At 50.6% G+C, this 17482-nt stretch overlaps 1 protein-coding gene across 1 annotated transcript in view; it reads left to right on the top strand.

Annotated features, from left to right (window-relative positions):
• The window catches only part of LOC147110817 (nuclear receptor subfamily 2 group C member 2-like), a 52857-nt gene extending 35597 nt beyond the window's left edge, over positions 1-17260 (top strand). Inside the window, exons 4-6 of the mRNA XM_085999966.1 lie at positions 4899-5036; positions 16263-16368; positions 17086-17260. Coding sequence (XP_085856092.1) covers positions 4899-5036; positions 16263-16368; positions 17086-17260 — 419 coding nt within the window. The remainder of the gene's footprint in view (positions 1-4898; positions 5037-16262; positions 16369-17085) is intronic.
• The last annotated feature ends 222 nt before the right edge of the window (positions 17261-17482 follow it).

Genomic DNA, 17482 nt, shown 5'->3' with positions numbered 1-17482 from the left:
GGTGCCCCGGCAGGTGCTTTCCTCTGTTCCTGACATATAGTGCATGACTTCGCCTTTGACTCAACTTCAGCATCCAAGTTAGGCCACCGCAGGTATCTCCTAGCCAGTCCTTTCATTCTAGTCATTCCTGGGTGCGATTGATGCAACTGTTCCATCAAAGTAGAGCGTCCCCGCTCTGGGACTTTAATGCGTGCTCCCCATAGCACACATCCATCTTGGACACTGAGCTCGTGCTATCTCTGTCTGTATGGCGCGAACTCCGGTCCCTCACGGTGATCTGGCCAGCCTTTCAACACATACTCATGGATCCTTGACAGAACAGGGTCCTTGGCTGTCCAGCCCTGGGTTTGCGCTGAAGTCATCAGGGGACTGATCTCCTGATCCAGCATCAGGGCGTGCTCATCAGGGGAAGTACTGTGAGGAGATTTTGAGAGGGGCAGGTGGCTGAGAGCATCCGCGTTCCTGTTTTCCTTGCCAGCTCTGTACGTGATCACATATTCATAGGCTCTTAGTATTACTGCCCATCTCATTATTCTCTGTGATGCCATTTGAGGCACCGCTTTCATCTCATTCAGTAAGCTAATAAGAGGCTTGTGGTCAGTACTGATTACAAACTTTCTCCCATATATGTACTTATGGAATTTCTTTACTCCAAATATAATGGCCAACCCCTCTTTATCAAGCTGTGAATAGTTCTTTTCCACAGCTGTGAGCGTGCGTGAAACAAACTCGATGGGCCTTTCCGCTCCATCTGGCATGCGGTGGGCCAACACTGCCCCCACTCCATAGGGTGATGCATCGCAGGACATTATCAGCTCCTTCTTCTCGTCATAATGCACTAACACCCTGCTGGACTGAAGTAGCTCCTTTGACTGCTGAAACACTTTTGCTTGCTCTGGCCCCCAACGCCATGGCTCCTCCTTTCTCAGCAGTTTGTGCAGGGGTGCCAGCAGCATCGATAAGTTTGGAAGAAACCGGTTATAATAATTCAGGAGCCCTAGATAGGCTTTCAGTTCAGTCACTGAGGTGGGTGCCGGTGCATCCTGCACTGCCCGCACTTTCCCTGGTAATGGATGGAGGCCTGTGGCATCCACCCGATGTCCCAGGAATGTAACTTCCTTCTCCATGAAACTACACTTACTCTGTTTCAGGTGTAGCCCCGCCACTTCCAGCCGCTGTAGCACTTTGTCCAGTGTTTTTAAGTGATCCTGATCATCACTTCCTGTTAGCAGAATATCATCTAAGTACACGGCCACCTTTGGAATGCCCTGCAGAATGCCCTCCATAGTCCGTTGGAATATTGCTGGGCTAGAACTGACACCAAATGGTAACCTGGCATACGTGAACAGCCCCATGTGCATGTTCACCGTGACAAACTTTTTTGATTCTTCATCTAGCAATATCGGCTGATACGCATGACTCATGTCCAGTTTGCTGAATCTTTCTCCCCCAGCGAGTGATGTTAACATGTCCTCCATTCTCGGAATGGGGTACTGTTCCAGTGATGATACTCTGTTCACTGTTAACTTATAGTCACCACACACCCTTATGTTACCGCCGGGCTTCAATACCGGAACTATTGGTGCCGCCCATTCTGAAAATTTCACTGGTTCTATTACTTTGTCCCTTAGCAGGCGATCTAGTTCCGCCTCAACCTTGGTTTTCATTGCAAAAGGTACCGACCTTGGTTTAAAGAAACGAGGCGTGGCATCACTGGCTACATGAATCTTGGCTGTGGCTCCCAGTTCGTCCTTGAACACTAACTCATGCTTCATCAGCACTTCTTGCAGTGCCTCTGTACTGTCCTCCATTTTATTCATTGCCTGCCAGTACACACTCAACTCACTGATCCACCCTCGCCCTAACAGGTTTGGCCCTGACCCTGCTACCACTACCACCGTAAGCTCTTTGGTGACTCCTTTATGTTCCACTTGTACTTCGGCCGCCCCCAGAATGTCCACCTTCTGTCCTGTGTAGGTTTTGAGACTAATGGGGCATGTACCTAGCTCTGGTACTTTTGCTTCCCCCAATAGCTTGGTGTACTCAGTCTGCGACATTATGGTTACACTACATCCGGTGTCAATCTCAAACTTTACTTGACCTCCGTTCACTATCAAATACTGAGTGAGAGGGGGTACGTTGGGCCTTGAAGTGTCTATACTGTATACAGTGAAAACCTCCTCACTAGACTCTTCCTCCTCTTGTATGTAATTTGCCCGCTTTGTGTACTTCTCCCTCCCCCCTTTTGCATGCTTTGCTCCTTTAGCACTGCTTCTCTCACTCACTGCCCTTTTACAGACTTTCTTTAAGTGCCCTATTTTTCCACAATTGTGGCACTTTTTCTTTGCAAACCTGCAGTCCTTTGCATAATGGCTCATCCCCAACCCCGACTGGTGGACTTTTCGCGCCAGCTTCCACCTTGAAAACAGCTCCTCCCACTGGTTTACTCCATTTCTCCTTGCTCATACTGTTTAAGTCCTTAATGTCCTTGTTAGCCGTCTCCATGGCTTGTGCTTTTTTAAGTGCCGTCTCAAACGTTAATCCTTCTGACAGCAACCTTTGCTGTATACTGTCGTCGTTAACTCCGCATACTAGTCTGTCCCTTAACATGACTGTGAGCGCATTTCCAAAATTACAGTCCTGTGCGAGCTTCCGAAGCTCCTCCACATACTCAGTAACGCTTTCTTCCGGCCTCCTAATCCTCGAATTGAATTTCCATCTCTGTACTATTTCACTAGGTTTTGGATTGAAATGATTCTTTAGCAGACTCACCAACTCGTCAAAAGATTTTTCTCCTGGCCGCTCCAGGCTCAGCAGATTCCTCATCCGTGTATAGGTTTGCGCTCCCACACAACTCAGTAAAATGGCCCTTTTCTTTTCAGCACTGTCCACCTCGTTTGTCATAAAGAAATGGCTCAGTATTTCAATATACTCCTCCCAAGACTGCGACTTGCTGTCAAAAGGTGCCACGGAGCCTACCGTTTCAGCCGAAAAATCAAACTCCGTTTTGACTCCCGCGGCCTAGCCTCATGCTTTTCCGACTAGTTTGCGAACCAACCCGAGCACCTCTTCCGAATACTCCAAAACTCTTCCGTCCTTTATTCTCGTCGCCATATGTGGTATCTTGAGGTGGCCATAGATGGAGATGGACACCGGTTAACTCCTTAACATGGTTTAATCAACACTTGCACATAAAAGCTTCTGCCATGAGGCAGCAAAAACAAAGAGTACAACCAGTACAGATCAGACTTAACTCAGGAGAGCAATTGCCACAGCACCACCTGGTGGATCAGGTTACTCATAACCTCCCAGGTTACTACAGTTTGTGTCCAAAGAGTTCCGGAGGTTCTTGAAAAAGAATGGGGTAAGGCATTACACATCCGCCCCGTATCATCCAGCCACAAATGGATTGGCTGAGAGGTTCGTACAAACCTTTAAGAAGGCAATAAAGGCTATGTACAATGACAACATTCCGCTGCAGCACAAGGTGGACAATTTTCTGTTCGCCTACATGCAGTCACCAACCAGGCCCCAGCCATGATGTTCTTTAACCGAAGGTTAAGATCTCGCCTGGATTTGCTCAGACCAAACATACGAAGAGATGTTGAGAGTAAGCAATTCCAGCACATCCATGAGAAGCCAACAAGGAGCTTCAATGTAGGGCAACCAGTCTTGGCCCGCGGCTACCGAACAGAAAAATGGCAGCCAGGAACGATATGCACATGGCAGGGGCCACTAATGTACACAGTGGACGTTGGGGAGAGCATCGTGAGACGCCATGCTGACCAGATCCTAGAGTCACAGGAACAAGTCAACCCCATGCCTCGCCCATACGTACCTGGTGATGAACCCGATGTGCAGGTTGCATCTACCCCAGAAACAGTAGCATCAGAAGCTGATGAACCAACCGACGACAGGGGGCCAGAATCGCCTCCGCACCAAGAGCAAGACACTCGGGAAAGGCGCTATCCAGAAAGGATCAGGAAGCCTCCCCAAAGACTGAATATATAAATAGACTATTTTCAGCTAATGTTGCATGTTAAAAGTGTTAATTGTAATTAGTTTGATATTTAATTGTTAAATGAGTGTTATGTAACTTTTAATCTAAAAGGGGAGGAATTGTAATGTATATACCTTTAAGGGGGGGAACTATGTTTTACAGCTCATGTATACTGCAGTACCGGCAGTGACCACACCTGTATATAACACTGAGTAGTAATCTGTACAGTTCAGTTGCAGTGTGAGCCACGTTGAGTAAACACCTGTTGTACCGTTCTCCGCAGTCTGTGTCTTATTATACACGGACGCAACACTTTGTATTATTGTTTTAGACCTAGTACCGTCCGAGACACAGCACTCTTTGCTGGAGATTGCCAAGGGGCTTCTGGCATTATGGGATGTTCCCCCCACCCCCTGTGGATTTCCTCACCACCGTATTCTTGAGAGAACTGTGGGGTTTCCTCAGGGGCCGATGGGATGACGGGGCCCAAAGTTTGCACTAATGCGGTCCACATCCTCATCCTCATCATCATCACTACTGGACTCCTCTTTTTTTCACAACTGCCCAAGGAAAGGGCTCCACCTGCACCTTTTAATTCCTTACATTTTTTTCTTGTCCTCCTCCCTTCCTCGCCTCTCCTCTCTCCATCTCCTCACTATCTCTCTGTCTTTATTCACATGTGATAAATCCATAATTCTCGATAAGCCACTTTAGTATCTTTCAACTTTCCCTGCGTCTTAATTGCTGTGTCTGCGCAACTGAGTTATTTCTTGGCGCATGTCCAACTGTTGGGAGGCGGCTAACTTATGCTCTGCCTGTCTGGCTCCCAGTTCATTTTTCAAGCTCTCTCTCTATTTCTACTTGAAGAGCCTGAATCTGGCTATTTCTCTTTTGACAGACAAGCTTTCCGCAGACAGAGTGAAACTGGTGATGGAACACATCTGGAAGCTGCAGGAGTTCTGTAACAGCATGGGCAGGCTGGGCACCGACGGGTTCGAGTACGCTTACCTCAAGGCTATTGTTCTCTTCAGTCCTGGTAAGATTTCCGACTTCTTAGACCTTCAAACCGAGTGATGCACAGTAATGACTCTGGTCAGTGTGAGAACTGAACTGGCCACCGACCTCACCCCCGAACTTGCCCTAAACTCGTCCACGATCTCCCCTGAATTCACCCCTGACCTCCCCTGAACTCGCCCCCAACTTATCCCCCCACCTTACCCCTGAACTCACCACCAAACTCCTTAGGTATTGTCCCCCCTCTCCTTCAAATATGCCATCATCACCCCTCCTTAAAAACAGCCCTTGACCTCTCCGTCCTTGCAAACTACTGCCCCATCTACAATGTCCCTTTCCTTTCCAAAGTACTTGATCGTGTTGTCACCTCCCAAATCCGTGCCCATCTTTCAGGTAACTCTATGTTTGATTCCCTCCAATCAGTTTTCCAGCCCCACCACAGCACTGAAACGGCTCTTATCAAAGTCACAAATGACATACTATGTGACTGTGACCATGGTAAAACTATCCCTCCTCATCATTTTCGACCTGTCTGCAGCCTTTGACATGGCTGACCACTCCATCCTCCTCCAATGCCTCTCCACCATCGTCCAGCTGGGTGGGACTGCCCTCGCCTGGTTCCATTCTTAAATATCCAGTCGTAACCAGAGAATCATCGGCAACGGTTTCTCTTCCCACTCCTGCACCGTTACCTCTAGTGTCCCCCAGGGATCTATCCTTGGCCCCTTCCTATTTCTCATCTACATGCTGCCCCTCGGCGGCATCGTCTGAAAACACAGCGTCAGTTTCCACATATACGCTGTCAACACCCAGCTCGACCTCACCACCACTTCTCTCAACCCCTCCACTGTCTCTAAATTGACACACTGCTTGTCCAACATCCAGTACTGGATGAGCAGAAATTTCCTACAACTAAATATTGAGAAGCCCAAAGCCATTGTCTTCGGTCCCCACAACAAAGTTCATTCCCTAGCCACCCTCTCACTGGCCAGCATCTGAGGCTGAACCAGACTGCTCGCAACCTTGGTGTCATATTTGACCCCAAGATGAGCTTCTGACCACATATCCACACCATCACTAAGACCGCCTGTTTGCACCTCCGGTTGTTATCTCTAGACCCGATGGAGAGGCTGGCTGGTTGGCTGAGGGTGGGTAGGCCTGCGGCACTAGGCCGCAGAGAAGAGGGAGGAAGGGAGGGATTGGGTGGGGGCCGGGGTCGGGGGCCGGTGGCAGAGCATATCGGGGGCTGGGGTGATTGAGGGGGGGAGGGAGAGAACGGGACTGGCCTGGGGAACGATCGGGGGAGGGGGGGAGGAGAGAACGGGGCCGGTCTGCGGAACGATTGGGGGGAGGGGGAGAATGAGGCTGGCCTGGGGAATGATTGGGGGGAGGGGGAGAACAGGGCCAGCCTGGGGAACGATCGGGGGGAGGGGGAGAACGGGGCCGGCCTGGGGAACGATCAGGGGAGGAGAGAACGGGGCTGGCCTGGGGAACGATTGGGGGGAGGGGGAGAATGGGGCCGGCCTGGGGAATGAATGGGGGGAGGGCGAGAACAGGGCCGGCCTGGGGAACGTTCGGGGGAGGGAGAGAATGGGGCCGGCCTGGGGAACGATCGGGGGAGGAGAGAACGGGGCTGGCCTGGGGAACGATTGGGGGGAGGGGGAGAATGGGGCTGGCCTGGGGAACGATCGGGGGAGGAGAGAACGGGGATGGCCTGGGGAACGATCGGCGGGAGGAGAGAACGGGGCCGGCCTGAGGAACGATCGGGGGAGGGGGAGAACGGGGTCAGCCTGAGGAACGATCGGGGGAGGGGGAGAACGGGGCCGGCCTGGGGAATGATCAGGGGGAGGGGGAGAACGGGGCCGGCCTGGGGAACGATCGGGGGAGGGGGAGAACGGGGCCGGCCTGGGGAACGATCGGGGGAGGGGGAGAACGGGGCCGGCCTGGGGAACGATCGGGGGAGGGGGAGAACGGGGCCGGCCTGGGGAACGATCGGGGGAGGGGTGGAGGAGAGAACGGGGCCGGCCTGGGGAACGATCGGCGGGAGGAGAGAACGGGGCCGGCCTGGGGGATGATCGGGGGAGTGGGAGAACAGGGCCGGCCTGGGGAACGATCGGGGGAGGGGGAGAACGGGGCCGGCCTGGGGAACGATCGGGGGAGGGGGAGAACGGGGCCGGCCTGGGGAACGATCGGGGGAGGGGTGGAGGAGAGAACGGGGCCGGCCTGGGGAACGATCGGCGGGAGGAGAGAACGGGGCCGGCCTGGGGGATGATCGGGGGAGTGGGAGAACAGGGCCGGCCTGGGGAACGATCGGGGGAGGGGGAGAACGGGGCCGGCCTGGGGAACGATCGGGGGAGGGGGAGAACGGGGCCGGCCTGGGGAACGATCGGGGGAGGGGTGGAGGAGAGAATGGGGCCGGCCTGGGGAACGATCGGCGGGAGGAGAGAACGGGGCCGGCCTGGGGAACGATCGGGGGAGGGGGAGAACGGGGCCAGCCTGGGGTACGATCGGGGGAGGGGGAGAACGGTGCCAGCCTGGGGGAACGATCGGGGGAAGGGGGAGAATGGGGCCGGCCTGGGGAACGATCGGGGGAGGGGGAGAACGGGGCCGGCCTGCGGAACGACCGGGGGGAGGGGGAGAACAGGGCCGGCCTGGGGAACGATTGTGGGGAGGGGGCGAGGGAGAGAACGGGGCCGGCCTGGGGAACGATCTTGCAAGACAGACATCTGACCTTCCACTGCAGCACTCTGACGTTGGGCGGCTTCTGCTTGTGCTGCAATGGAAGCTGAGACATCGGCCATCAGATGCTGCATCATGGTTGGGTCTGGAAGTGCGCTGATTGAGTGGCCATCACTTCCCTGCTGGAAAGGATGGGCTCCAAGCTCTGCGCAAAGCCCTGTGCAAGGTTGGTGCCTGACTCCTCCAGCTCCTTGACATTGCACGCAGGCTTTCTGGCAGGCCAAGTGTTTTATTGTGCATAGCTATCAGCCTTCTTCTGTAGCCCACCCCATCGAAGTGCTCATCTGAGTCCTCTGCAGCAGAACTCGTGTGCAACCTCGCCCCCTGGGGACCTGTGCTACCCTTTCCCCCTGCCCTGGCTGCAGCCCACTCAGGCCTGGTGACTCACCACATGCAGATCCCGCCTCTAAGCTACCCTCTAAACTCCGCGCAGTGCCAGTATCTGAGCTGGTGGCTGCGAGTGTCAGATCGAGTGGCGGTGTGTTTTCTTCATCACTGTCTTCCTGCTCTTCCACCTCTTGCTCTTCCACCACTGCCTGGCCAGGCTGCACTTCTTGGATCTCTGAAAGGAGAAAGGCACAAGGATAGGTTTGTAGTTGGGGAGGGGTGGGGGAAAGCAACAGGTGCATGCTTACACCATTCGCAGCTTGTAAAGCAGAAGAGATTGTGGGATGAGGGGGAAGTGGGATGCGAGTAGGAGGATTAGGTTTGAGGACACCGGCATCTTGTGTTCTTTTAGTCCTGCTGCTGGCCACAGCCTCAGCAATGACCGCTTCAATGATACCAAGCACTGTCTCCTCCATGGGGGTAAGGATATGCAGCCACACCTGTCCCCTGCCGGTTAGGTCCTGCTGCCTCCGGTTGTACAAGAGAAGGGGAAGACTGTCACTGTGTGTGGTGCAATGTGTTTGGGTGGCTGTCGTGGTTGAATAGCTGGCAGTGTGTGCAAGCTGTGAGATGTGGGGGTGAGGCTTGCAGCAGTGCTAAGTGTCAGGGTGAGTTGAAGCTATGAATGTTAGGTATGAGTCCTGATTGATAGAGATTGTTGGTAGGTGAGTGATGGGGGTGTGGTGGATTGAGCAGTGCTGAGGCTAGTGGTGTAGTTGGTGGGAGACGGTTTTTGAAGATACGTTCACTGACCTTGACCACTCATGTCAGGTCATTGAACTTCTTGTCACGTTGCATCCAGGCCCTCGGGGCTTGACTCCTGGCATTGACCGCCACGGCTATCGGTTCCCTCTGCCTTCGCAGAGTTTGTCTGGAGGGCCTCCTGGCCCCCTTTGGATAGAGCACATCGCTCCTTCTCTCCACCTCCTCCGCCAAGACCTCCAGTGCAGTGACAGAAAATCTTGGAGCCCGCTCTCCCGTTATGCCATTAATCACTCTTTCCCAGGTCAGAATCTCTTCCACCATGACTTCCAAGCACCTGCTTCAACCACATTGCACCTCCCTTTTAAGAGGTACAGGCTAGCTTTAACTGGTGCTTGCCTCTCACAATATTTGCTCCCTGCTGAGGCGCGCAGCCATTCCACAGCGTGGTTAGCGCTGGCTGCATGCTCAAATCATTTCAATTAGCAGGCAGCACCAAGTTGGCACGCTGCCTGCATCAGAAGCAACAGGCACGGGCTAATCGCACATCGTGATCCCCGCAACCGCTTTTGGGGGCTATCGAATTTAACCCCCATGGTTTGCAACACAATAAATAAAAAAGACAAATTCTACAGGACAACCTTTAAACTTACCTTTACAGTACATTTTATGTATTTGAGATGCCTGTAGGCATAAACTTAGCTTTTATTCCCTTGAGTTTAGAAGGTTGAGGGGTGATCTAATTGAGGTCTTCAAAATGATAAAGGCTTTCAGTCGGGTAGTTACAGAGAAACGATTTCCTCTGGTGGGGAAACCAGAACAAGGGGGCACAATCAAATTCGAGCTAAACCATTTAGGATTAAAATCAGGACACAATTTTTCACACAAAGGGTAGTGGAAATCTGGAACTCTCTTCCCCAAAAGGCTGTGGATGCTGGGGGTCAATTGAACATTTCAAGACTTGAAATTAATGGCTCAGAACTTGGTGTCGGGGGCTTGCCGCGCGTGCAAGCCCCCGATCTGCACTCACCCTGCGCGCTGACATCTGAAGCCTGGGCCTGCTTGCATTTCCTGTCACAGGCCCGGTTCAGATGTCAGCACACAGTGCTTACCAGATCCAGCGGCGTAGTTAGAGCGATGTGCCGGCTGGGATCAGGTGAGTACTGTACAACCAATCAGGGGAGGGGAAGGTTCATTCATGAGTTTGAGAGTAAGAACTGTCAAACTCATGAAAACTACGGGGGCCCAAAGCACTATTTAAACTTTAAATAAAAATTTAAAAAACATCCCAATCATTAAATTAAGTATAAATAAGTTTAAAAAAATAATTTAAACAATAATTTTTTTTTTGAAAAAAATAAATTTTTAATAAAAAGGCTCTAAAACTAAACTTACCTTATTGTAGATTCTTTAAAATAATAAACCTGTGGGAAAAAAAATTCTAAATTACACTAAAACACCACTTACCTGTAAAAATAAATACTTACGTGTGCTTTTTACAAGCGTAAAGACCGGAGGCCTTTACACATGCGCAAATCCCCCAAAACAGAGGAAATCCAAGATGCACGCGTTGCCCCCTACAGCGCACGTGCTAGCCTCTTCAACTCTTGGGTTAGAGGAGAGGAAATGCCGGTTTTCAGTGCATGCGCTGTGCATGCTGAAAACCGGCATTTCCTCCGGCCAGACGCGTGAGTACCCCTTCCGTACTCATGTGTTTGGGGAGGAATATCTGCCCCATTATATTTTTTTGGTTATGGAGCTAAGTTGTATAAATGGAGTTGTGCTACAGATCAGCCATGATCTCACTGAATGGTGGATCAGGCTCGAGGGGCTTAATGGCCTCCTCCTGTTCCTATGTTCCCAACTTTGTTTTTATTGGTTGGGCTGGAGATTTTTTTATCTGTTGGCTGTTGAACTCTGTGGTGTTTAGCATGTAAGTATTGTAACTTGCCTGGGTTGGTACTCCATTCTAAGCTATGCCTGGTGCTATTTCTGTCACACCCCTTATTTGTTTGCCATCAAGCCAGGAAGGTGATTGAAATTGTCACATTTCAGGATTTTTGACAATTTTTTTCACAGATAAGATTTGGAAAAGAGTTGCATTTAAGTGTTGAGTTTATACAGTGTCAGCTGTGGCTCAGTGGGCAGCACTCTCGCCTCTGCATCAGAAGGTTGTGGGTTCAAATCCCACTCCAGAGACCTGAGCAAAAAAATCGAGGCTGACACTCCAGTGCAGTGCTGAGAGAGTGCTGCACTATTGGATCTTTCGGATGAGATGTTAAACCAAGGCCCTGTCTGCTCTCTCGGGTGGACGTAAAAGATCCCATGGCACTGTTTCAAAGAAGTGCAGGGGAGTTATCCCTGAGTGTCCTGGTCAATATTTATCTCTCAATCAACAGAATAATAAAACAGATTATCTGGTCATTATCACATTGCTGTTTGTGGGAGCTTGCTGTGCACAAATTGGCTGCTGTGTTTCCTACATTACAACAGTGACTACAATTCAAAAGTGCTTGGGGATGTCATGAAAGGCGCTATAGAAATGCAACGCTTTCTTTCTTTAAAGCAAAGTGTATTCGCACAAGTTTCAAAATAAAAGGGGACTGTGATGATAGGTGTTAAAATGGCATTGATAGTTGTTTCCCTGAAGTCCTTAGTTAAATGGCCTTTCTCAGTAACCCAGACCATTAGAGTCATAGGGCTAAAAATTCAGTGGCCTGCGCCACCAGTTTGCGCCCAAAGAGGGCTTTTGCGCCACTGTGCAAACCTACCGCCATATTTAGCGGGGCGCTAATGGCGGCGTTAGCCATTAGCGCTGCGCCGCCACCGATGACGTCATCGGTGTGCGCAGCGCCCCGCTATCGCCCCGCTGGCCATATTTGGTTGCTGCCGCCTCCCCCGCGCCGGCCGCAAACAGCGACCGGTGCACGGGGCCTGCCTGTGCCGGTAGTGGGGCGAGTTAAGGTGGAGGTGCGGCCGGCCGCTTTTTCGGTGGCCGCCTGCCCGCACCTCCTTCCCCGGCCTCCTACACCTCCCCCCCCGCGGCATTGCCGGCTGTTTCCAGAGAGCCCGGCACTTCTCCTTGGTGCCGGGCTCATTTGCCGGCACTCGCGAGCGGGGATCGTGCTGTTGCAGGCACCTCCCCCTTAAGAATGAGAGGAAGGCCTGCAGTACCGCAGGCTGCCGTGCCGCAGCGGGTGGAGCTGCGGCACTTTACACGCCGATATTCAGTTTCAGCGCCCCAAGCGGGGCGCCGAAACCCTTGTTTAGCGGCCGGCTTCCACTTGGGGCGCTGAAACTGAATTTCCCGCTGGCGCAAGTGGCTCCGTGCGCAGCGGTAATTCCGGCGCCCAGGCGAGCTGGGCGCCCCTAACTGAATTTCTAGGCCATAGAGTTATACAGCACAGAAAGAGGCCCTTCGGCCCATCGTGTCTGCGCCGTCCATCAAGCCCTGTCCAATCAAATCCCATTTTCCAGCATTTGGTCCATAGCCTTGTATGTAATGGCACTTCAAGTGCTCATCCAAATGCTTCTTGAATGTTGTGAGGGTTCCTGCCTCTACCATCCTTTCAGGCAGTGAGTTCCAGACTCCAACCACCCTCTGGGTGAAAAAGTTCCTCCTCAAATCCCCTCTAAACCTCCTGCCCCTTACCTTGAATCTATGCCCCCTTGTTATTGACCCCCCTACTAAGGGGAAAAGTTCCTCTTTATCTACCCTATCTATGCCCCTCATCATTTTGTACACCTCAATCAGGTCCCCCCTCAGCCTTCTTTGCTCCAAGGAAAACAACCCCAGCCTGTTTAGTCTTTCTTCATAGCTGAGGCGCTCCATCCCAGGTAACATCCTGGTGAATCTTCTCTGCACCCTCTCCAAAGCAATCACATCCTTCCTATAATGAGGCGACCAGAACTGCACACAGTACTCCAGCTGTGGCCTCACCAGCGTTTTGTACAGCTCCATCATAACCTCCCTGCTCTTATATTCTATGCCTCAGCTAATGAAGGCAAGTATCCCATATGCCTTTTTAACCACCCTATCTACCTGTTCCGCTGCCTTCAGGGATCTATGTACATGTACACCAAGGTCCCTCTGACCCTCTGTACTTCCTAGGGTCCTACCACTCATTGTGTATTCCCTTGCCTTATTTTTCCATCCAAAATGCATCACCTCGCACTTTTCAGGGATAAATTCCATTTGCCACTTTTCCGCCCATCTGACCAACCCGTTTATATCGTCCTGTAGCCTGAGGCTTTCCTCCTCACAATTTACCACCCCAACAATTTTCGTGTCATCTGCGAACTTACTGATCATACCTTTTACATTCTCATCCAAATCATTTATGTAGATCACAAACAGCAAGGCACCCAGCACCGATCCCTGAGGTGCCCCACTGGACGCAGGCTTCCAGTCACAAAAGCAACCTTCGACCATCACCCTCTGCCTCCTGCCACTCAGCCAGTTTAGGATCCAACGTGCCAAGGCACCCTGGATCCCATGGGCTCTTACATTCTTGACCAGTCTCCTATGCGGGACTTTGTCAAAAGCCTTACTGAAGTCCATGTATACAACATCCACAGCATTTCCCTCATCCACACACCTAGTCACCCCCTCGAAAAATTCAATCAGATTGGTCAGACATGATTTACCCTTGACAAAGCCATGCTGACTATCCCCGATTAATCCTTGCCTCTCCAAGTGGAGACTAATTTTGACCCTCAGAATTTTTTCCAATAATTTCCCTACCACAGATGTTAGGCTCACTGGTCTGTAATTCCCTGGTTTATCCCTGCTACCCTTCTTGAATATTGGTACTACATTAGCTGTTCTTCAGTCCTCTGGTACATCCCCTGTGGCCAGAGAGGTTCTGAAAATTTGTGTCAGAGCCCCTGCAATCTCCTCCTTTGCCTCACACAGCAGCCTGGGATACATCTCGTCCGGGCCTGGGGATTTATCCACTTTTTGGCCTGCTAAAACCGCTAGTACCTCCTCCCTCTCAATGCTAATATGTTCAAGTATATCACGGTCCCTTTGCCCGATTTCAATGTCTACATCGTCTTTCTCCATAGTGAACACAGATGCAAAAAATTCATTTAAAACCCTGCCTACATCATCTGGCTCTACACACAGATTGCCACCTTGGTCCCTAATGGGCCCTACCCTTTCCCTGGTTATCCTCATGCCCTTAATATAATTATAAAACATCTTAGGATTTTCCTTTATTTTGCTCGCCAGTGTTATTTCATGGCACCTCCTCGCTCTCCTAATTTCTTTTTTAAGTATGCCCCTGCACTTTTTATACTCCACTAGGGCTTCATCCGTCTTTAGTCTTTTGTAACTGCCAAAAGCCCCCCTTTTTTTTCCTAATGCATTTTTGTATATTCCTTGTCATCCAAGGTTCCCTTTGCTTGTTGGTCCCCCCCTTGACCTTTACGGGAACATGTTGGCGTTGTACTCTCTCTATTTCCCTTCTGAAAGTCTCCCACTGCTTTGATGTGGATTTTCCTATAAGTAGCTGCTCCCAGTCCACTTTGGCCAGATCCTGCCTTATCATATTAAAATTGGCCTTCCCCCAATTTAGAACCCTTATTTCCGGGCCGTCTTTGTCTTTTTCCATGACCACCTTAAATCTCACCGAATTATGGTCACTGTCGCCAAAATGCTCTCCTACTGACACTTACCACCACTTGCCCGGCTACATTCCCTAAAATTAGGTCCAGTACCACCCCCTCTCTTGTAGGACTTTCTACATGTTGGCTCAAAAAGCTCTCCTGGATGCACTTTAAGAATTTTGCACCCTCTAAGCCTTTCACACTCTGACTATCCCAATTAATATTGGGGAAGTTGAAATCCCCCACTATTATTACCCTATTATTTTCGCACTTCTCTGAGATTTGCCTACATATCTGTTCCTCTATCTCCCCCTGACTGTTTGGGGGCCTATAGTACACTCCCAGCAAAGTGCTTGCCCCTTTTTGTTTTTAAGTTCTACCCATATGGCCTCATTAGAGGAACCCGCTAATATATCATCCCTCCTTACAGCAGTAATTGACTCCTTAATTAATATTGCAACACCCCCTCCCCTTTTACACCCCCCTCTGTCTCGCCTGAAGATTCGATACCCCGGAATATTGAGCTGCCAGTCCTGACCCTCCCTCAACCATGTCTCCGTGATAGCAACAATATCGTACTCCCATGTGTTCAACAACAACTTCAGTTCATCCACCTTATTTGCAAGACTCCTTGCATTAAAATAAATGCCTTCCAGCCTTGCCATAATCCCTTTTGCCTTCACATATTTGCTCTGCCTTCCCAGCTGACTTGTTTTTTCCTCCGTATTTGGCAGTAAATCACCCCCTACTATAGCTCCACTCTGTATCCCATCCCCCTGCCAAGTTAGTTTAAACCCCCCCCAACAGTGCTAGCAAACCTCCCAGCAAGGATATTGGTCCCCCTCTGGTTCAGGTGTAAACCGTCCGACTTGTACAAGTCCCACCTTTCCCAGAAGCAGACCCAGTGATCCAGGAAACTAAAGCCCTCCCTCCTGCACCATCCCTTTAGCCACAAGTTCATCTGTTCTATCTTCCTGTTCCTATACTCACTAACACGTGGCACCGGGAGTAATCCAGAGATTACAACCTTTGAGGTCCTGCTCTTTAATCTTCTACCTAGCTCCCTAAATTCTTGCTGCAGGACCTCATCCCTCTTTTTACCTATGTCGTTGGTACCAATGTGGACCACGACCTCTGGCTGTTCGCCCTCCCCCTCCAGAATGTCCTGCAGCCGCTCAGTGACATCCTTGACCCTGGCACCAGGGAGGCAACAAACCATCCTGGATTCACGTCTACGGCCACAGAAACGCCTATCTGTTCCCCTTACTATAGAATCCCCTACCACTATTGCTCTCCCACTCTTTTTCCTCCCTTCCTGGGCAGCAGGAGCACCCCCAGTGCCAGGAAGTTGGCTGCTGCTGCCTTCCCCTGATAAGTCATCCCCCCCAACAGTATCCAAAGCGGTATACCTGGTTGAAAGGGGGATGGCCACAGGGGTCCCCTGCACTACCTGCCTGCTTCTATTGTTCCGCCTGGTGGTCACCCATTTCCCTTCTGCCTGTGCAGCCCTACCCTGCGGTGTGACCAACTCACTGTATGAGTAATTCGCGACCCTCTCAGCATCGTGAGAGCAACATTGTGTGTTGTTGGAGCTGCACTCCACCTTTATGGATTTGTGTATAATAACACCAAGGTCTCTCTGCTCATCGACATTTTTCAAAATCATGCCATTTGTCTTGTCTTGTGTTGCTGTTAATATTCTTTTCATCGGGCAAGTATCCTACTTCAGGAGTAAAGCAAAGAACCTTTGCTCGAGGTTAGAAGTGTTTCTTCCATATTTATTGACTTAACCTGTACCATTTTCCTTCAGATCACCCGGGGCTCAATAATACGAGTCAGATTGCAAAGTTTCAAGAAAAAGCACAGATGGAGTTACAGGATTATGTGCAAAAAACATATCCTGAGGATAGCTACAGGTAGGCCACAGCTACAATCACATCATCGCACACTTTCACATCTTCTCACACCAAGCAGCATCAATTTTAATCTTAGACCACAGGCCTCACCTCAACGCACAATCTATCAGGAATAGTTCTTATTTACAGCTCCAGCTGCAACATAATTCGAGAATTGCTTCCATCTGTCATTACATCTACAGTTGGTGTCGAAGTGGTTCATAATCTATTATTTATGGGATCTGTGAGAGGGATTTACAGGAGAAATCAAATGGATTGTAGCGGGTGATGTGTTCAAGCAAAGAGATGGGACCAGACGAGGATCAGCTGCGGTGAAATTTCACTGAGTGCAGTACCACAGGGACCTGATCCTAAGCAGGGAAGGAGTCACCTATGGACAGGCAGATTATTCAGCATGAGATTACACATAGGAAGGGCCTTGATTATCAAGTGAGCAAACATTTTTTGGGGTATTGCTGGTAGCGGAGGGTGTGGGAGTGGGAGTGGGAGTGCGGTGTAAATATGTAACATTAAGGGCTTGTTGCTGAAATAGGCACCAATCTATTTGGGATGGGATTAAACTCCACCCGTCGATGAGCCATGAAGGAATCTGCCTCTTCATTCACTGCAAGACCTGCACAGTGACACTTCCCCATTACTCTCACATTAACATCCGCAGGAGAGGCATGTGGGAAAGCAACTTAGTTTTAACAAAATGTGATTCATTTAACTTCACAGACTGGCCCGAATCCTTCTGCGACTCCCAGCTCTTCGATTGATGAATTCCAGTATCACCGAGGAGCTCTTCTTCACCGGCCTCATTGGAAATGTTCAGATTGACAGTATAATCCCTTACATCCTGCGAATGGAAACTGCAGAATACAACAGCCAGATCATTGGTACATCCACATGATGCCTCCACAACTCAGGTTCCAGACCCCGTTGAAAAGGTTCTGACTGCTCAACTTGACAATCAGGCTGTCCAGGGCAGATGCAAGAGAGAAGATTTCCCATCATAACAACAACGACATTGGTGAACTACACATGCTGCTCACACACACTGCTCACCACACACTGCTCACCACACACTGCTCACACTAACTGCTCACGACACACACTGCTCACCACACACACT

This window comes from Somniosus microcephalus, chromosome 11, assembly GCF_052327205.1.
Source record: "Somniosus microcephalus isolate GS21.2 chromosome 11, FLI_Smic_1.0, whole genome shotgun sequence".
Classification (NCBI taxonomy): Eukaryota; Metazoa; Chordata; class Chondrichthyes; order Squaliformes; family Somniosidae; genus Somniosus; species Somniosus microcephalus.
Note: the sequence above shows the minus strand (reverse complement) of the source record. Positions and strands in the feature narration are given on the sequence as shown.